Below are 22,546 nucleotides of genomic sequence, written 5' to 3'. Positions count from 1 at the left end.
AAAATGAGGAATAAATTACCGACGTTTATTTCAATTTACTAACACAATATTCGCCTTTGAAAAAATTTACAAACGAAATTTTCATCGGGGAACCATAAAAGTGCCCTCTAACGTCGTTCCTTCCAACACCGTCGGGGGACGATCTTTATTTGGACGTCATCTTTAGCAGTATTGGTTTGTAAATTTTCCAAAATTTATAGTTATACTTATTACTAATAATCCGTTTTTTATTAAAAATAATATTCTCCTTCTCTACAGTTCTGGGTTCCGAATTTGTTTGAAATAGTTTTTGAATTTTCCTGGTGGCCGAAGGAGCGACGAGCCAGGGGGCGTTGTAGCCGGAAGGAGGAGAGCCGCCACGGACGAAATGGAGGAGGACGCGGAAACGGCCTCCGTCTACTCTTTCTCTAGTAGACAGTTCGATCTCAACTTCGAAATCGAAGAAGTAAGCGCTACGAACCAGGGTTTACTTCCGAAGAAATTATTAATTACGTTAATCGCGCCAATGTTTAATAAATCCGCGACTCGGTGCGGAGCATTAAAATATGCTTTGGATGGTGGCATTTAAATTGTCTTTCCTCTTATTCGTTAATAAGAGTAGACGACGTCCCCTTAAAAAGTAGTAGTAAAACTTTATGGGCTGGGAGAATGGGAGACCGACGGCCGAGGCCAGTGGACGGTCTCCCTTTCTTAAATCGTAGCTTTAAGTTTTGTTTGTATTGTATATAAAAATGTCCTGACCGAATCTTGCCCTACTGACGTTTCCTTCCTTTTTCAGTTGGACGACAAAGAATATAACATTCCCCCGGTGGAGATGCCTCCCTCTTTGGAGAGTATTTTGAACGAGGTGAGTGTCGGACGTCGGTGCCCGAGAAACCGTCGCCCTTTTAAGTTTTCGGGTTTCGTACGCCAGTGCCGGTTATTATATTTGGCCGTTCCGTCGTTAACTTCCCGCAAAGTGACGTCGACGACGTAGAGTACTTTTTACGGTGCCAATAAAAATAATTACCGTTTTCCAGCCGGACGTGGATTCGCTCGGCGACGACGAGTTTCCTTCCAAGGAAGATTACTTCGAAGACGAAGATGCGATATCCGTGAGTTCGGAATCCAGACAGAGGAGACCGGAGAGGTGGGTGACCCGTCCGTGCCCGTTCGAAAATTAATGTGAAAAAGATGCAATTTAGTGTAAAGTTTGTCGGATTTTGCTCGGCTAGATTTCCGGCGTTCGAAAACTGTCGAGCCGAGCTCGAAATGCGAGCGTACGTTGTGCTTTTTTTTTGGTCACGGAATATATTTTGTTTGTTCTTGATATTCTTGATTTATCTTAAGATTCGTTTTGCTAGCGGCCGTCTCGAGGGCCGGGAAGGTTATTTATGCCGTGTTATCGGCGTGAGCGAATAATTGTACGGGATCTCGAAAGCCAGTTTTAGTACGACTTTTTCCGGAACGATATCGAATGGGATCGGGATACCTCGTTACCCTGTTGTACTCCGATTTTTATATCTAGGTTATTTGGAACTTGAATTTTACGAGATCCGTTATCCAAAGTAACTATATGCAAGTCTAATGAATTTGTTATGAATTTTGAGATAAAATAGACTCGCCGGCCTTAAATTGGCTTTGCAAATAAACTAGCTTTTTGTTATATTCTTTTGAAAGTTGAAGGGATATACTCGAAGGAGGTCTTAGAAGTAAATAGGAAATGTTTGCAACAGAAAGCTAGTTTATTCTCAAGGTCAATATAAAGTTTGTGCATTTATTTTCACTTTCTGCCTTAATTTTGAGCTAGTGCATTGCTTTATAGAGATTATTCCTATTGGTGATGTTGTATGCTGTCCCAAAATTAATGAGTGGATGTGTGTCGGTTGAGAATTTAATATTTTTCTCGAGTATGTTGTATACTAAATATTTGATTTATTGTTGATTTTCTTTCCAAAAACAATATTGTTATATCCAGTGAGCTGGTTGACCCGGTATGAGTTTTTTCTTTTTTATGAATTGAATGCGTAATTCTTGTATTCCGGTCTATATGTATTTGTTTGGAGTTCCAGATATTGGCAATAATCGACTATTCTACTTTGACCTCTTAATATGAAACAAACAGACTGCTTTATTCAGAGAATTCTAAACATACAAATTGGTCAGAACCGAGCACTTGGTTCTGGTTAGTTTGTATGTGTAAAGTTCTCTGAATAAAACAGTCTGTTGTTTTGTATCGGCAATAATCTTATTAATAGTAGACTACTAATATCTATTGTCCAGCATTTTCTTCAGCAGTGCTGCTTGTATAAGATCTGGATTTTGGACTTTTTGTTTAAGTTGTTTTTAAAGTCATTTTCACTTTTAGTAGAGTGGGCATAAGTTCTATTGGTCCCTCGTGATCTACAGTAAAGGTACTTATTTGGTTGGGTGTATGTGCATTCAGCTGCTTGTCAAAGTGTTCTACTCCATTTATCAAGAATAGTCTGTTTTTCACCCAAGAGGGTACCATTTTTATGCTCACAGAGTTAAAATATTAAATCTAAAATGTATTAATTATTTTCAATAAATAATATTTTGTAAAATTACCTAAACTTTTTGGACGGACTTTAGACATCATTGGGTTAGATTTCGTTAAAATATCTGTTTTTTTTTTTTTTTTTTTCGTTATTCTCTTGTAAATTTTCTATTCGAAAACTTTCGGTCTTTATTTAAATTTTCTTTTCTCGAATTTATATAAATAAGAAAGGTCGAAAGAATAGAAATAATTGCTAATATTTTTACACTTATTTTACATTTTCGAAAGTAAAAAAAGTGCATTAATTACTACTGAATTTTTTTTAAATTCTGTATTATTTATTATTTTGAATTTGTATTTTTCAATTTATATAAGCTGAAATCACTAGAGAATTTTTGTAACTTTGTAAAATAAATCGTATNATTGCTAAGTATAATTTTTATTTGTTGTGTCCCAACAAGTGAAAAATAAGCCTACTGGAAAAATTCTTAATTATATCAATAGTGAAAGCTTTTTTTTTTAAATTTATTTTTATTTTTATACTTGTTTCTATTCTTCAGAAATGGCCAATTCAAGAATATTGAGTCAAAGAGACAAGGAAAAATATGCTTGGAATGGATATCTTTATATTAAAGACAAGATTAATAAGGAAGGTTCGATTCAATTTTGGCGATGTGAAAATAAAAACAAAGGATGCAAAGCTAGAATCTGGACAAGTGTCAGTAAAGGGTCGTTAATTTGTGAAAAAAAGGAACACTCGTGTAGCAGTTACGGAAATGCGGACAGAGTAATAACGCGAAAATTTAGTAAAGCAACCAAAAAATTAGCGGATACTATAATGAACAATCCTTCACAAATCAGAACTCAAATTAAAATAGAAAATGTTTATTCTGTGGCGGAAGGAATGTTTCCAAATCATAACAGTCTGTGCAAAATATTCAAAGAAAGAAGATTGAAAAAAATAATAAAATAGGACCCAAATTACCTTGATTCTAGGGAAGTATTAAATATTCCTGTAGAATACTAAAAATATGAATTCAGTCCACAATTTAAACCTTTTTTTTTTTTTTTTTTTTTTTTTTGCTGGTTATAGGTGTCTGGTTGCATTTATTATGGAAGTATACCAGTATAGTGGTAGTGACTATTATTTTTTTATTTATTCTCAAAATATTTAAACTTTCTCAACAGCTACTCATACTTAAGCTATTTTATTAACTCTTCTCATTGCAATGTAGAACATGATTTTCTGTTTAGTGAGTAAATTCTTATGTGACAAACTTAATTTTATAATAAACAGCACTAAAAATTGGAGAAAGAACTTAGAAACAAGAGCAACACCTTGTATAACTCCAGCAAGTAAAATTTAATAAACCCAAAAACACTTTCGATCCAGTTTAACGGATCTTCCTCGGTCGTCGAACACAAAAATGAAATGGCACGTGCAAACTTTAAAGTTTAAAACGTTTGAGAAAAAGAACACTGTATTCAAATACAAAATCATGAGAAAATGGATAAAACAAACACAGAAGTGGATGTTAACCTTAAAACAAAAAATTTTTGTATTTAAGAACTGAAGATTCATTAAATGGAATCAAAAAATGTTTGTGGGTTCGTTAAAATTTACTTGTTGGAGTTGCTTGTTTTTGTTTAATTTTTATAGTTAATATGTGATTGTTTTTGTTTCCTTAAAGCAAATTTATTTTTTAATATTATTTACTTTGTTGTTAACATTCTAGAGTTATTTTAGAATTACCATTTTTAATAATGCATACATTTGTTTCTTTGTTATGCAGAAGTGCAAAGACGTTCTCGCACGGAGAGCACGGTTGTATTTTGAGACACGTCATTCTTCGTGGAATTTCGTCGCAGCTGCAGTCGGCCGAAAAACGCGTCAATGCCGGAAAACCCACGGCGATGGTAATTAAAAATTAAATATGTAAATTTTATCATATTATTATACTTTGTTTTTCAAACTGTTTATAATATACTGCTATTTTATGAATAGTGTTTTTATTTTGAAATTCATTGTTTAAATAGTAATTTAGATATATGTTTTTGATTGAAACATACTTTTACTTTATACATTGATAATTTTTTAAGTGTTTAGATGTTTGGCATTGAATATTGTGAAATATTCATAATTCTGTTTTATCAAAAACTACATTTTCATCTAGTTTCAGAGTATGTTGACTCAGAAAACATTAAGAAAAATAAACACTAAACTGATTAAAGGGGTCAAAGTTTTTATTGATTAAATGTTTTATGGGAGCCTTTGGTCTCGTCGTCGGGCTCGAATGTTTGAATCTGCAGATTAGAATAAGCTCGTCTGTAAATTTTTGGTCAAGCATTTAGGAGGAAATTAGGACGTGCAAGCAATTTTAAGAACTCGACAGAATTTTTGTTTTTATTTAAAGACATTTAAATGTAAAGGTCAACATATGTATAAAATTAACTAAACATCAACCCTTTCTTCAGACTTTGTTGGGTCTAAAAATTAAGGATACTTTGTCTGCTTCTATTTATATTTTTATGTTGTTACTCATATTTTATTTTAACATTATTTTTTATTGTTACTTTTGTTATAGTTTATTACTTTTATAATTATTGTATTAGTATTTAGTCAGTCAAATCTTAGTCAAAAATGTTTTTTAATTAATAAAAGATGGCTTCCCAAAATTAACAGATAATTAATTTTATTTATTTACAAAAAAGTATCAAGTTTTAGAAACTTTTACAGTATTTAGTGTACAAATAACCTTTTGCTAAAATATTTTGATTTTAAATAGATTTATTTAATTTGAAATTTAAATTATATATATATGTAAATTTATAAAATACATATTCCAGGCTGTATCTTCTGTCATTGCCATTGGAACATTCCATGGATTAGTATTAGTGTTTGGTGAGTATAAATTGTGTAATTAAAATTATCAATCATCTTTGACAATAATTAATTTGGCATTTTAACAAACACTATTGATATGCGTAACTGCATCTTACGTAATCAAATTACATTAAAATAAATTTTACTTTTTTTTATAAAGTAGAAAAATACAATTTTATGACGAATTCTTACTTATATTTAAAAATATTAAACTTATTACAAAATTAAATACTTATTATTTAATTATTATTAATTGCCATATAAAACAAAATATTAATACTTAATATTTTGTTTTATATGGCAATTAGTAATTTTTTAACTTTTATTTCAATAATATAGAAAATATTCATGTAATCATAAAATTTTTCAAGAATAAATGCATAATGATAGAATCAATATTCTTTTACAACTAAATAAACAAAATAATTAATGTCTGGTTATACAATAACAGCCATAAAAATAAAACATGCCTCTTGATAAATATCTTTACCTAATTATGAATTCCTACTTATAAGAAAGTGTGCAGATTTCATTTTGTCAAATTATGAGGTCTCAAATGATCTAGACTTTAGCAACCAGTTACAATTTCCAAGGTTTTTGAGAACTTTGATTGTTGTCTTTGTGGAGGAAAGTAGTACAAATAAAGTTAGTGTACAAAATAGTGTGCAGAAACGGCTACCCAAAAACTTGCGTAGAAATGACCATTTAAAAAATATTGTCTAACTTACGGCTAATTTGTATATAAAATTTAAACTTGGAATTATTTGTAATAATACAAACATGCTATTAAGATGATTTATATTTGTTTATATTAGAAGAAAGAATTTTAACAAATATTTTAAGATTGTTGCAGTAAGTTTTAAAATTACATTTAGTCAAATTCTTCAAAAAGAATGTAAAAAAAAGGAAATAACTTTAAGCCACAGTGATATTTGTTTTCAATTAATTTTTGGACCTAAAGTAGAAAGTAATTTTCTTTCTCAGCTCACGTCCTGTTTTTGTTTTACTTATTCTTTTTTGTTTGTTTTGTTGATTTTAATTTAAGATGCTTGTAAAAGGCCAACCTGGCCACAGTGTCTTTTTGAGAAATAAAATAAAAATGAAAAAATAATATTTTTTACTTATCTACTTTATTTTAATCTTATACAGCAACCTTTTTTAAACAAATTTTATAATATATTCAGTCAATTGCCCAATTTTTAAATTTTAATTTGTGTTTAATAATCAACTAAATAAGTAAGTAAAGATTTTTTGAAAATATCTGTAAAAACACATATTTATGATGTAATTTATAAGTATTATTTTTTTTGTGAAGATCTGTGTAAAAATAAGGACTGAAGAGGGGTCATAAGACCCAAAATGCATTTCTGTTAATAAATCCTATATCAATAAGAGTTTCTTGTGTGATAAGTTACTGAAAAAAAGCCAAAAACCTTAGGTTTTTAAAAGTTCACAGAAACCAGTAATGGAACAATCAATTAAACAAATTCTAGTTGATGAGATATTAGTTTTGAATAAAACATGAATTTATTTTTTAGCAGAATTTGTGTAAAAACCAAAGATTTTTTTAAATTTATAAGTAATTTATTTTGATGTGATTTTTATGATGATGATATTCAAAATAATACAATAATTATTATTTACCAAGACTTATCATAGATTAAATGTTATCTGTAATACATATTGGAACTCAAGAAAAATTGTGATTTTGAACAAAGATTCCATTAATTTATTTCACTTCTACATAAATTAAAAATATGCAATTTGTTTTGTAGATTCCCAACAAGTTTTAAAATGGTGCTTAGGAAATACGAATTATGGAGAAGAATTTGGCTCGGTTTCTGCTCTCGGTTTTAACAGCAATTGCACTCGCTTACTTTGTGGATACAGTGAAGGACAGGTAAATTATATATTTAATAAAATGATTATTGTTAATGACGAGTAAAAGAAATGTAGCTCTCTATATTTCATCTTTAATATAATATCCAATATGTTTATGTGAATAACTAAATTGATTATAATAGATGGATTTAAGGAGTACGTATAGAGCACAGTTTCTTAATGAATATCAACAGTTGATCTAATGTTGGATTATTGGCTATTTGACAAGGGGCATCTGGCCGTTTGTAATTGCCAATTTTAATGAAATTTTGTGGCTCCTTTGTCTTTGGTAGAGTATAAGTACAAGTAATATAGTAAAATTTTATTGAAATTGGTGATTACAAACTGCTGGTTGTTCCTTATGAGAAAAGCATTATTTTATTAGTGACAAAATATTTATAAGGGTGAAATCAGTTTTCAAAGTTCTGATTTCATCCTTACTCACTACTGATTCTACAGTTTTAGAAAAGAAACACTTATCCAATTTGTATGAAATAAACATGAAGCACTTTTTTTAGGAAGCATATACTGTATAGGTGTTGTAACAAATACATAAGTTTAAATATTGTGATATAAATTGAAAGTAAAACTAATTGATAATGAAAAACAAAAATGGCAATTATTAGTAAATGCACTTGCACTTTCATTTAATTTCATGAACATTCAAACAACCAAGCAATATGGAAACTAATTAGATAAAACTTTGTCTGCAATCAACAGGAATACATTTAAAATATATTAATCTCAGATGTAAGGTTTACAACATTCTTAAAATGTTAATTAAGAGGAAAAAAATTATGGTTTTCACAAAATATCTAGTAAATAGAGAATTCACTAATAAATCACTTCTTTCAAAAAATTGGAGATATACAGAATATAATGTAATTTATATGAATGCATGTTTGCTGGTTTTTCTTTGAAAATGGGTAATGTTTCCAATAGATTCAGGATGGATATCCTAGCTCATCTTCTCACTAAGTTCATATCTTTCGAGTCTGCTATGTAGTTTTGATACAGCACAGGGTATAATAGTTTGAGTTTGATTATTTTTTCAGTGTTTTTATAACATTTACATTTCTGGCCTTGTTTAGTCAAGACTAAAATTGACTTGTTCCTTAAAAGCAAAATAAATCGTAATAAAACAAAACGCAGCTAAAATTCCATAATGATACGGTTAAATTCTACGATACATATATCGTTTACAGAAAAATTTAAAAACAAAAAACAGGGCATAAAAGAAACATATCATGTCTTAAATGTATGTAATAGCTTGATATAAAAAGAGATATGCACAACATTTAACTGATGATTAGATAAGTATCAACAAGAATCATAGTATGTGGTTCTCTTGGTATATGTAAATTAAATTTATATTAATTAATAGGGGAATAAAGCCATTAAAACTTATATGAAAAAATAATTATTTGAGAACATGTATATTTTTATACTGGATAGGATAAAGTCACTTAACACACTGCTACAGAACATAGAATGTACTCAATGTTAATTTGCTCGTGTCAGGAACACATTAGATCAAGGGGGAAACAGATTGTTGTGTGTTACACGCATGGCCACCATTTTCAATGCAACTTTGAAACTGTAAATGGGAAGGGGGTCATAATTTCACAAGGAATTGATTGCTGAAAGATTTTAAATTACCTCAAATGGTTAGAGTTATGTACATTACATGATGTGCTCAATGTACATTCTTTGGGTACATTCTATATTTTCTAGCAGGGGTGTTAAGTGACTTTTGCACCCTGTATTATATTTACATGCTAAAAGGTTGCATGCCTGTATTTTTTTTTTTTTTTTACTCACATGAACTTGATTGGCCATTGTGTCCATTGACAAACAAATGCATGCATCCAACCAACTTATTACTCAGTTTTTCTTAAAGGAAAACATTAATATTCTCCATTTGTCAGTTTTATTCTAGCAGTAAAAATGTTGGAATTTCTTATACAACAGCACAAATCATATTATTACATCATCATCAAAATTGATGTTATTTCATTGTATCTATTATGGATCAATTCATTAATATGGACATTATAAATAATATACAACAAAATTTGGCAACTAGTAAATTTCACATTCTTTATCATAATTTATCACATTGATGGCTTAATATGAATACTGCCATCATGTTTTGGGAAAAATAATAATAATGATATCTTGAGGAGTGATCATCCAACAAAGTATAGTAGAGCATCGATTATCTGAAACAATTTGGGACTGGGGTTTTTCAGATAACTGATTGTGTACGAAAAAATATATTAACCTATTTCACGTTGAAATTTTTTCCATTGCATGTTGCTTCCCGTTGAATTTTCATTGATGTTAAGACTAACAAAAATTTTTTAAAAATAATAATCATGTCTATTGTATCATTAAAAATTATTTTTTTATTTTACACAAACAAAATAAATAAATTGAAAAATAAAAAAATTTATATTTCGGAAGTTAACCTAGTATCAAAAATGTTCTGATTCAGCACGACACACAGTCCTCAGGAAAACACCACACACAATGGGGAAAAAAGCCTTGTTCAAATACTGGCAAGTCCTTAAGTACCCTCTCATGATCGTGCCAGTGCTGCCAGCTAAAACACGCGCACCAACAAAAATAATAATGGAGTAGCCCAAGACACAGCCAAATATTCCAGTGCCACAGCACTAGTGGAAATTTGAATTTGCTGACCAGAATGCTTTTGGTTAACTGAGGTTTCGATCGATCAGTATTTGGATAATTGATGCTATACTGTAGTTAAGTTTTTTGTATATTATATATAGCAAAAATAACATTCCAGAAGCTTCCTTTAAGTTGATTTTTATTGTTGAATAATATAATTTGTTAATGTTCTTTGTTAACAGTTTAATTAATACAGTTAATAATAATTTAAAAAACATTTCAGTTTGTAAGTGAAATTTTCACAAATTACTTTGTTGAAAGCTATGAGCAAAGTAATTGCCAAAATAATTTAATTTTAATAATGATTGTAATTGCGCTGCAATTTGAAAAAAATTGTACACCTATAAATTCTCTCTTGTCTTCCTGTCTGTCTGTCCTTCCTTAATCTTGAGAACGGAGTTAGATAGATGAAAGTTGGGACCAGATATGGAAAGCTAAGGGGCAGGAGACCCCAAGTGGCTATGTACGAACTTTCGGTTTGTAGCAGAAGTTATTTCAATTCAAAAATTTTTCCCTGAAAGGAGTTAGATGACCAGCACTACTCCAATGCAATAGGAAAAGTATGATGTACAGGGGCAAGACACTACTAATTTGAAGTAGAGAGTATATATTTTAAATTAATTAAATTAAAAATACGATTACAAATTGCAGCCAGCATTGTGATGATGTCACAATAAATAATTGCACATTACTAATCAACAGAAACTAAATAATAAAGAATTTTATGTAATTAATATACTTATATTAATATTACTCATATAAATGTGTTGTTAAAATACTTTGAAGTAATTCATAAAATAAGTGGAATTTTTTCTTTGAAATCAAATTATGTACAGGGAATATAGCTTTGTGCATAATGGCTAGTCAATTTAATAAATTAATCTGTATTTATCAGGTTGTGTGGCTATTTTAGTCATTATTTCTAATGACCTACTAATCACTTGGACCATCTCGTATTGAAATAGTAATGTCAGCAAAAATGTCGAATCCAGTATTCAGTAGTAACATTTTTGTTGATGCAATTATTGTCAACAACATGCTTTCGATTGTTGAGCTGTTTAAAACAGATCTGATCAAAATTCTGACACAAATAAAATGTTGAAACAGTTGAAAGTTTTGATATCATTTATTTTACCTATTTTTGACCCAGTGTAAATTTCCAAAGGAAATTTTTATGAATAAATTTCTGCGGATCTCAAGAGATCACTCTCTCTTTTCAGAAAGATAATGTTTTATAAACTGGTTTTTGATATTCTACTAAAATATTCATTAATCTTTACTGTCAAATTTAGTTAATTATGAAATATTTTTGGCCATCCAATCAGCAACCTTGGAATACAACCAAATGGAATAGAATACAAAATTTGAATTAACTTAAATAATTTTGCTGGTAAAAGTTTAAGAGTATTTTAGTGGAATTTCTATTGAGTTTTGTATACTTTAAACAAAAATGAGAATAAAAGAAATTTAACAGATGTTTAATGGTTGGTTGAATAGTCTGTTCTTTATATCAAGTAAACAAACAACTCTTTTCTTTGTAAATAATAGCTGTTATTTTTTTTCCTTTATTCTAATTGTCAAATGCTATTTTGGTATGATACCTGTTAATATATAAACAAAAAATGTGTTGAGAAACAAATTTTTTTTTGTGTTTATTTGATCAAAATACTTTTTGTAATTTGTTCAGATAAATAGAATAAAATAGTTTTATATAAATAATTTATTTTTTTGATTATTTTTTGAAATGTACTATAATTGCTATTTTAGATTAAATAATAATCAAATTTTATAAGTCTCAATGCAATTATTTAATTACATTTTTTTCCCTCTAGATTACAATGTGGGATTTAACTAATGGAAAGTTACTTCGAACAATTTTAGATGCTCATCCCCCTCAAACTGCCGTACTACATATTAAAGTAAGTTTAAATAAATAGTTAATATTCAGAAATAAAGTATATAGTTCAAGTAGAAATGCTATATGATAAAAGTTTAGATAGTTAGGCAAATGAAAACTGACGTGCTCAATGTACATTCTTTGGGTACATTCTATATTTTATAGCAGGGGTATTAAGTGACTTTCTTTCTCACACTGTAATTTTATATTAATTGAATTAGCTTGTTGTAAAACTAAGCAGTATTTAACTCATTCACAATAAATTTAATTACAGGTAGGCCTCCTACAACGTGGTACCTTTACAATGCATTTTCCCTCCAACACGGTTGGAAAAATGTGGAAATTTTCTTACAATGCGGTTTACGGTATTTAGAAACGAATTATCTTTCACATAACAGAAAAATCGCAACGGATCACATGATACAAACCACAATTCGGCATANAATCTTACCCGTTTTCACAGAATGCAAGAATTAGGTCCCCCGTTTCCAGACTAATTAGAGAATTTTTACATGAGTCTAAAAATATGTTCGATTTCCCACAAAAACACAAAAAACCGCCTGTAAATCTTGCATGCCACTTTATATTAACACTTCCTTTGTTACTCAACACTTCCATTGTTAACACTTCCACTGTTGACACTTTCTTTGTTATACATCTTTGAAGTCAACCACTTTCAACCCCATATGCAAGAATTAGGTCCCCCATTTCCAGACTAATTAGAGAATTTTTACGTCCAGTCAAACGAACTATTTTCAATTTGATCAATTTTCTGGAATGTTTATAATCGTTCTATAATCGAACCAATTCGAATTTGAATACAAATTTGAATTTAAAACGGTTCGAACGTTCTTAAAATCAAAATAGAAAATCTTTGAAGTCAACCACTTTAAGCCCCCATATCTCCCGCATCTTTATAGCTATTGAGACACAACCACCATAGTGCACGAATGGAGACTTGGGGCTACTACGACATACAAACACCATTCATGTGCGATGTGTAGTTTTGGCTGAAAAGTGAAATATAGAGACACACACATCCATATATATATATATATCTAAGCTTTATAAGATCAGATAAGCAATACCAGTGCTCACTTCTTAGATAGTGACATTCATTTCAACAAGGACCACATAGAAACTGGCGTCTATTACAAACTGGCTATTTATCATTATTCCTGCAAACTTGGTTGACCCATTTCATATAAGGTGGCTGCTTCCATGCTGTGACAAGATGTGCTTTTACACATCATACAAATTGTCAAGACCTAATATGTAATTTAGCTCGTGCCTACTCTAACCAATTCCTTATGCAACAACTCCAACAACCAAGGAGTTTTCAACAGAAGTCAAGCGGGCCCTAATTCCAGGTGCACAGTGATAGAGTATGACCAGTATTTACATACCATATAAAAGAAATTGCTGACAATACAGGTATCAATTTGGCATACAAGAGAGTTCCCATGATGTATTTACCACAATGGAAAGGACAAGCCCATAAACATAGGGCCCCAGGGGTGTACAGTGTTCTTGTGAAGGACAACAGATTCCAAAGAAATATGGTATACATTGGGTTTACTAAAAGCTGTATACACAAAAAGTTGCAGGAATATTGTTACGACAGTTTGAATACAAGGCATATCACTACCCTGTCCATTTATGCCACTGAAACAGACATCCAAGTTGATCTCTATAATTCCACCATTAACTAAGCAATCATTTCAAACCAATCCCATCAGAGCCGTAGAAGTTTTGGAAATATACAAGCCTGACCTGACTGGTAATTGTATTAACTTTAAAGATGGAAAAAGCATCTTATTTTCATGACAATGCTTTTATGAAAAACCAGGAATTGCCAACATAAATTAATAATTATTATTATTTTATATGCTTTAGTTGTTGTGCATGTGTTTTCCGTCTGAGGACCCAACTTGAGTCTGTGTGTGTATATATATATATATAAAGTTGTTATTCTGAAATATTACACACACATTTATATATATATATTTAACTAGCTGCAAGGACCCGCTTCGCTGGGTTTTTATTTGTATGTAATATGGTTTTTTTTATATATATAAAAGACTGTTTTTCTAAATAATCTAGAATCTAGCTGCAAGGACCCGCTTTGCTGGGCAAAAAGTAACGATAGTGAAGATTAAGATAATTACATTATAGCCAATCTTACCCGTTTTCACAGAATGCAAGAATTAGGTCCCCCGTTTCCAGACTAATTAGAGAATTTTTACGTTTAGTCAAACGAACTATTTTCAACGTTTCTGGAACGTTTACAATCGTTCTATAATCGAACCAATATTCGAATTTTATGTTCGAATTTAATTCGAACAAATTCGAACAAAACATTCGAAATAGAAAGCCACTTTCAACCACTTTCAGCCTCATATCTCCCGCACCCTTATAGCTATCGAGACGCAACCACCCCTATGCACGAATGGAGACTTGGGTCTACTACCACATACAAACACCATTTTCATGTGCAATGTGTAGTTTTTGCGGAAAAGTGAAATATAGGGACATACATGTCCATTTTTATATATATAGATAAATGAAGATCTTATCTTTGAAACTTCTTGCATCTTTATTAAATCTTTATTAATTTCTAAAAATTTAAATTTTTTTTATAATAATCAATGTATCTGAAGCCAGGCTTAATTAATTATTAAGATATTACATAATTTAGATCAAAGATTGGCAGTTATGCCACCATTTTGTATTAAATTTAATAATTAAAAATTTAGACTATTATGGAAGAAAACATTGATTTGAAGCAGGACTCAGAGCCAGATTAACTTACAGTTTATCACCTTATTATTTGTTGTCTTTAATAGACTAATACAATTTACATTAATGTTAGAAGTTTTATTCAAATATAAACATCTAATAACCTAATTTTTAGTTCAACAACAAATGATTGTTGTTGAACTAAAAATTGTTGAATTATGTTGGGCTATAATAATGCTAATAATAACTATGTAATTTGGCCTAGAGGTAGGTGTTAGGCATTATCTCTTGGCAAATATAATACAGTAATACTGTGGTTTTTGTTGATTTTGGTTATTGTTGGTTTTGATTTTTGTTGATATTTTTCGCAAAAAATTTGTATCGGTTTTTGTTGGTTGTCTCAGATTTTGTCGGTGTGCCCATGTGACCTCATTGCTAATTTTGCAAAAGCACACGTTTTTCTGCTCAGTGTGGTGGCGTTTCTCCTTATGTGAGCATTACCCCCTTGTTTAGCCAAACAATGGGTATATTCAAAATCTCAGCATGCAGCCAGCACCTCTGTTTAAAATCTTGGATGACTTTTGATTGCTGCCAACATTCTTCTAGCAAACTACAAGCATCTTTTTTGGTGCTCGATATGCCATCAAACAAGATGGCAGCCACCGTGAGGCTTGTAAGAGCCCTATTTTGCATTGACAGTTTTGAATTTAATATATTTGTTGATGAATAAACCCTGAATAAATTAATATTTGGTTAGTACATTAATAGAATATTTTAATATACTAGTATATTTATGTAAGACATCACATACTTTTTTCAGTTGTTAAAGTGTAATCTTAGGATTGATTTTAATTATTTAAAACTACTATGAAAAGTTAAAAAAATCTTAATCCCTATTTTTCTTTTCAAAATATTTATTTTTCATTAAGCTGTTCTCATTAAATAAGTTCAAAAATAGATTTAGCGTAATGTGGAAGTCCACGTCGTTTGCCATTTTTATTGTTTTTTTCTTTCGAAATTCCCAGCAGTCAGTGTTTGTGTTCTGTAGAAAATGTTAGCAGTTGCATCATTTTCGGCAGCATCTCACTTGATTGATACTGAGATTTTGACTACGCCCAATTCCATTGTTTACATTTCCTTACAGCTCCATCATGGGAAATGCCATGTTAAATGTTCAGCTTATATGACTCTGAATGGTATAGACAAGTGTAATATTCAAATTCAAAATGTGCTGCTTTGTATGGTTCTGAGTTTTAAATATCTTGGGATGTTTGTTGAGAGAGGAGGAGATTGAACTCGGAGGTGCAGCATAGAATGGTCAATGTGGCTGGATGAACTGGAGGAAACTGAGTGGTGTTATGCGAAAAGAAAGTTAGCTGCAATCTGAAAGGAAAATGGTATAAATCAGTTGTTAGACCTACAATGTTAGATGGGGCAAAGACATGGGCAATAAGAAGAGCCCAAGAAAGAAAGACTGGGGTGGCGGAGATGAGAATGTTGAGATGGATGTGTGGAGTGTCAAGGAAGGATAGAATAAGGAGTGATTTTATTAGAGGTTCTGTTAAGATGGGCGGGCCCCTTGATCAAAAAGATGCAAGAATATAGGTTGAGGTGTTTGGCCACATAGAGCGAAAAAGTGACAATTATGTTGGAAACAAGATTGGAAAACTGGTAGTAAGAGGAAAGGAAGAAGATCAAAGATGCATTGGAAAGATAAGGTGGTAGAAGACTTGAACCAGAGGGGACTTAAGAGAGAAGCCCTTGATAGGGAGAAATGGAAGAAATGTATTAGAGAAGGAAACGCCAACCCCATATAAACATGGGAAAAGGCAAAGATAAAAATGAAGTCTTTTATATCCATTTTATATTAATTTCTTATTGTTTTTAGTATTAAACACTATTTATCTATATATATAAAAATGAATGTATGTCTGTGTGTNTTAAATAAGTCTTTTATATCCATTTTATATTAATTTCTTATTGTTTTTAGTATTAAACACTATTTATTCTCTATAAAATGTGTTTTTGGTATGTATTTTGGAGTGTCTAGAATGAATTAATTGGATTTACATTGATTCATATGGAAATAATTGCTTCAGTTTTCATCAGTATAGGATTTTGCCAATTGTTTTTGGACGAATTATTGACGAAAACCAAGGTATCGCTGTAATTTAATTTAGAAGTTTCTGGAAGAAAAGAATTAGTCTGAAGCTGGACTTGAATGTCCTGCTTGGCATGTGGAGATGTTGCCAGTTACGTGGTGCATTTTAAAATTAATTTATTACAAGAATTTTTGCAACAAGAAAATCTATGTTACAATATCTTAATAAAATAAGCTCTATAAAAAAAAGCCTAGTTTTATTGTGTATCCTTGCAAAAATGACCAAATTTTCATTTACAATAGATGTCTAGCTTTATATGTAAATTCAAATGAAAAATATAAATTAATTTAAAGTAGTTAGTTTTTATGCTGTTAATATACTTGCTTTTATTATAGTCATATGTACAAGGAATATTGTTGTAGATAGTTAATTTAATATTTGAATATTATATTAATTTAACATTAAAAGCTATTTTTTATTTATATTTTGTTTATCTTATTCCAAGTTTACGGACGACCCGACCCTGGCTTTATGTAGTGATAGCGGCGGTTCAGTTTTCGAATTGAATTTCAAGTAAGAATGGTTTTTTTAATTTATGTGATAAAATACTGGAAATAGATAAATTGATAAATTAAAGGTTTTATCTTTGAATATTATTTGCAGTTTCTAATTAGAACTTTTTTACAATGAAATAAATAAATTAAGAAGTTAGTCAAACATTAATTTATCTCAATGCAAATATTAATTAATTATCATAGAGCAGCTTTTATAATTTAATATGTAAAATAATAATTCTATGTATTATTCATGTAGTAACTGTACTTTATATATTTTAATATTTATATAATGTTTTAAGGAGAGTAATGGGAGCAAGAACTTGTGATCCAAAATGCATCTTCTCTGGAAGGTAATTATTTTAATTATAAATAAAATATAATGTATGTATAAAATGAAATGAAATAAATTTATTTTCAAACAATTACTTTTATTTTAAATTTTCAGTACAATCAAATAAAAAAAATATTATTGTGTTTGTGGATGTGTCATGTACCCTATATAACACGTTCACTGGTTCCTAATGTTATGCCAGACCAAATAGTACATAACTATATTATGTACTATTTGTGTATTTATCGGTCTTTCTGTATATTTCCTGGCTGTGATATGTGCTTAGTATAGAAGCCTTCTGTAGTGTGATGTATGTGCTGTTATGAAGCTCTAATGTAGAAACATTAGAGCTTCACAACAGCATAATAGACTTTTGAGTAGTGTATGTGGTATGACACCTGTACAAGAAAGGTCCATTGGTACAATAAGTACTGTACCTCATCCATTCTCCACAAGGCTTTATTTTGAGGCATGTTCCTGTGTATTTACTAATTTTTTTTAATGTGTGTATGTTTATGTTTGGCACAGCTGTGTCTATGATGTATATTATTTTGCTTTGTTTGACATCAAATGTGATGTCTGGTTACTGTGTTAGATTATTTTGTCTGTGGTTATGGCATCTTCATAGTGTATATTGTGTTTTTTTCTGTGACTTCCTGAAGTGTATATTTATAGTATGGTTTCTAGGTGTGTAGTAGTTTGTGTTTGTGTACAAGCTTTTGATGTATTATATTTGCTATTTTATGTTGATGTAAGTAGTCTGTTTTTGTTGAAAGCTTTTAATTCCATGCTGTATAGTCTTGTGCATCATGGATCATTCCTACAAGTGTTGCCTGTAAGTGTTGTCTTTTAAAATCACTTTCTGTAGTTTTTGTACCGTGTTAATTAAAACTTCTTCCACACACATAAAGGGATTGTTGCAATTCATCAAATCCCGCATTAAGCACTAATACCTGTACTTCATTTGAATGTAAATAATAAATGATCAAATTTTTTAGATTGAGAATTAAAGGAACTTTTTTGTAAATTCTATTTAATTTAAATTAACTAATACATTTGGTATAAAATTTTATAATAATAATTATTTTTTAAAATTTTTTGATATAATCATCACGTAATTGTTGTCTATTGTCATTAGTCGAGGCGAAGTTTGCGCATTTGAGCCCCTGAGACTGAGCCCGGATTTTCGAAATCATCCCAGTCAAGAAGTCTGTCTCGTTGCGTTGGGAACAGTCACTAAGGTAAAAATGCAATAAACTTTTAAAAAAATTGATAAAATTGTAAGCAATAAATAAAAAGACACCTTGTGAATCCAGAAAATGTTTAAAAAGTGTTTTTGACCCAGATTTAATGGATCTTTTTCAGTTAGAACAAAAGAATTAACTGAATCAAATGTACAAACATTTGCAAATAAACAGAATATCTATAAATTTAAATACAAACTGTAGCCAATTAGAAAATAACATATATAATAACAAAAAGAATGCAAAAAATGAAGTAAAAATAATAAAATTAATTAAATACAATATGATAAATAAATTAAGTAAATATAAGCGAGAATCAATATTTGGGTCATGCTAATGTAAGGCATTGAAGCAACCTATAATTCACTTGTAGAGTAACACGTGGTTGACAGTGTTGGCATCCCCATAATTGATGCAGTGCCATCTACCATGGACTTTGTAAATTTTTAAAGCCTCTAAGTATTCGAGGGTAAAATGGTTCCCAGATGGTCTAATCAGTTTGACTTACTCCCATTTAACTTGTACCTGCTGTATGTTTATGTAAGATGCCAGGAAGATATTGCCCAAATCTTTGTTAGCCATATATCAATGTTCTTTAATTCTGTGCCTATGGTGATGTACAGAATTAAAGAATCCCTACGTATAAAAGCTTTTCGTCAAATCACTGGGATAGTATAAACTCCCGACTTGCCAGAAGTCCTTGGTTTTGTCATTATGGAGAGAGCTAAAAAATAGTGGATTGTGTTCATAGACTAATTTTATTTTACTAATGGTGTGATTACCTTACTCATCATATTGTATTTATTTTTATTGTTTTTACTCTATTTTATTTTTTTGCATTGTCTTTGTTGTAATTATATATGTTAATTTCTTATTGGTTACTATTTGTATTTAAATTTACAAAGGTTATTTTTTTTCAACCTCCACTGTCCCAGAATGAAAAACAAGAATGAAGAACAAAACCACTTTATTTGTAGAAGGTACTTACAGTCTTCACCTATTTTTCCATATAATTGCCTTGTTGATTCAGACAGACAGATATCAGGTAATGCTCTTCGACACAAGTATACAAAAGCTGATGTCACGACATCAGCTTTTGCATACTTGTGTCGAAGAGCATTACCACCAGGCCATTCAGCCAACCTTTAACACTGTCAGTCAGCCTTTAACACAGTGTGGACCTTGAAATTTCAGGAAACTTCTTACTAAGCTCAGAAATTGTGAACTAACTCACTTTGTCCACCAAATTGTCAGTCATCACACATTTCCTTCCTTCTTGACCGTCCTCATCGTGAACATTGTCATGTCCTTGTTTGAACTTCCTGCACCATTTATGCACACATCTGTAGCTCATGAGGTTCTCACCATACACATTATACATCCTTCAATGAATTTCACCTTCATTCAGCCCTTTAGCCTGTAGAAATCAAATTACTGCTCGTACTTCACAGTTGGCGGGAGACTGGGTTGGCAGCATCATGTTTACGTGTTTACTGCAGAGTAGCAAATAGGTTAGGTTAGTTAGCAAATGTCTAAAATAGCTTGGCACAATGCTAAGTGGCGAGGAATATACTATCAACTAGTATCTAGGTGTGTGCCCTGTCCATGTCTCCCTGTCTCACATGCTTCCAATTTTTTTTTTTCATACCCTTATATATATATATATATAAGGGGTTGGAAAAATATATATAAATATATACAAGGGTTATTTTTTTTCAACCTCCACTAATATGTATATATAGGGACCTTGAATAAGTTCTCGCTGTTTTTTAACAGATGGCATTACCAGAACCACGTTTGTTTATTTTTAGATGGTGATGCATCTGTAAGGAAGTACAATAAGCAACCTTGAAATTTAGTATATGTCATTTCACTGAAGTGTAAACAACTTATTTTTTCATTGTGTTAAACATGTCAAGTTTCATGCCAAAAAAAGAGTATTTGTGGGGAATTTTATTGCACTATTTTATTAAAAAAATCTGCAGCTGACGCGCACAGAATTCTTGTTGAGACTTACGGCAACCATGCTCTGTTGGAAACAACATGCAGAGATTGGTTTAGATGCTTCAAAAATAATGATTTTGATGTTGAAGATAAAGAATGATCTGGCGCACCAAAAATGTTTGAAGATGAGGAATTGGAAGCATTACTTCATGAAGACTCATGTCAGATGCTAGCTGAACTTGCAGAATTATTAGGAGTTGATCACACAACAGTTTCGAAACGTTTAAAACGATTAGGAATGATTCAAAAGCAAGGACATTGGGTGCTGTACAAGTTGAAGCCGAGAGACATTAAACGGCGTCTTTTCACATGTGAACAGCTGCTTCAATGACAGAGAAGGAAAGGTTTTCTGCATCGTATCGTGACATGCGGCGAAAAATGGATACACTACAATAACCCTAAGCATAGAAAATCATGGGGTAAGCCCGGCTATGCATCAACATCGTCAGCAAGACCGAATATCACTCTCTCTCTCTCTCTCTCTCTCTCTCTGTAAAAGTTAAGAAGGCCGTACCAGAGGCTTAGCCTTAGAAGAGAAGTGAGAAGAGGATAAGAGAGGGGGAAGGGGAAGATGGGGTAAGTATGATAGGAAAGTGTGAAGAAGAGATTATAACAACTGAACTTTCTATCAAATACTGGAGGTAATATACTTCCTTCTACCTGTATAAAAACCTTCCAAATCTCCAGTGATACTCGTTTAAGCAAACGTTTTCGACCCTACCAGGGTCATCATCAGGCCACCGTTACAAAAATTCAAACAGTGCAAAATCGAACAGGAACCAAATAAATGCGATTCAAATCTTCGAACGTCAACGTTAATATCAAAAATAGAACACCACGCTCTTGTAGCGATGTCGTCAAAGCACACGCAACCCGCGCTTGCAATAAAACCACATTACACCTAATTATGTGTGGGGTGTTCCTTCGTAGCAAAACTTCCATGCACTAGAGATGTTGACTGCGTCTCTGGAGTTAATACATGTATTGTTTAATCCCGCTTTATAAATTTCTAAGGTCTCCATGATTCTTAGTTGGTCAGTACGGTGTGATAGCCTAACTAGACTGGCATTCTGCAGATCCACCGTAATTCCAGGCTCCGTGGCAACTGTTGAAAGGGTGGTGGAGTGTTTATTGTTATCAATATCATACTTATGCTCATTAAGACGTTTGGTTGACCCCACATATACTAACTTATTATTAAATCTGTCATCCCAAAGGGGTATAGAATACACCCCCGGTGCGTCTTTCAAGTCAATCCCATCCTTCCCGTTTCGGAGTAAGCTGTAAATGGATCTTGGCCTACTGTACGTTATTTTGTTATTAGTGCGGGAAGATATTTCTCTGTATAATGTGTCAAGCTGGTGGTTGTACTCTACTATTTTTCTTTTACGGTTGCCGTCAGGCGGAAGTTCTGGGATATCCGGCGTATTGCGCGTGTTCTTCCGCATATATGCCCGTGCAATATTATATACCAAGTTCTTACTGTATCCATGCCATGTGGCTATTTCCTGGATATGCTCCAGCTCAGCTATGATATCTTCCCATTCAGAATGGTGGGTGAAGGCTCTCTTAGTCAATGCCCGAAATGCCGCTATCTTATAGGAGTAAGGATCCTCCGAGTTAGCTGGGATGAACATTGGTACATAGCACTTTTTGTAAAAAACTTTGAACGAAATCCCATTATTTATTAATTGAATATCCACGTCAAGAAAATGT

General features: G+C 31.3%; 1 protein-coding gene across 1 annotated transcript; it reads left to right on the top strand.

Moving 5' to 3' along the window:
• Positions 1 to 118: 118 nt before the first annotated feature.
• LOC111617702 (vacuolar protein sorting-associated protein 8 homolog) lies at positions 119 to 18,922 on the top strand. Its single transcript, XM_023358993.1, has 11 exons — positions 119 to 174; positions 259 to 445; positions 779 to 847; positions 1,020 to 1,129; positions 4,291 to 4,414; positions 5,345 to 5,399; positions 7,157 to 7,281; positions 11,789 to 11,875; positions 17,200 to 17,267; positions 17,551 to 17,601; positions 18,721 to 18,922. The coding sequence occupies exons 2-11, from the start codon at positions 368 to 370 to the stop codon at positions 18,836 to 18,838; spliced, it is 885 nt and encodes a 294-aa protein (XP_023214761.1). The 5' UTR covers positions 119 to 174; positions 259 to 367; the 3' UTR covers positions 18,839 to 18,922.
• The last annotated feature ends 3,624 nt before the right edge of the window (positions 18,923 to 22,546 follow it).

Source organism: Centruroides sculpturatus, unplaced genomic scaffold (genome assembly GCF_000671375.1).
Source record: "Centruroides sculpturatus isolate CEXI.00-Female unplaced genomic scaffold, Cexi_2.0 scaffold1296, whole genome shotgun sequence".
NCBI classification, from domain to species: domain Eukaryota; kingdom Metazoa; phylum Arthropoda; class Arachnida; order Scorpiones; family Buthidae; genus Centruroides; species Centruroides sculpturatus.
The sequence above is the reverse complement of the archived record's forward strand: the minus strand, read 5'-3'. Positions and strand labels throughout refer to the sequence as shown.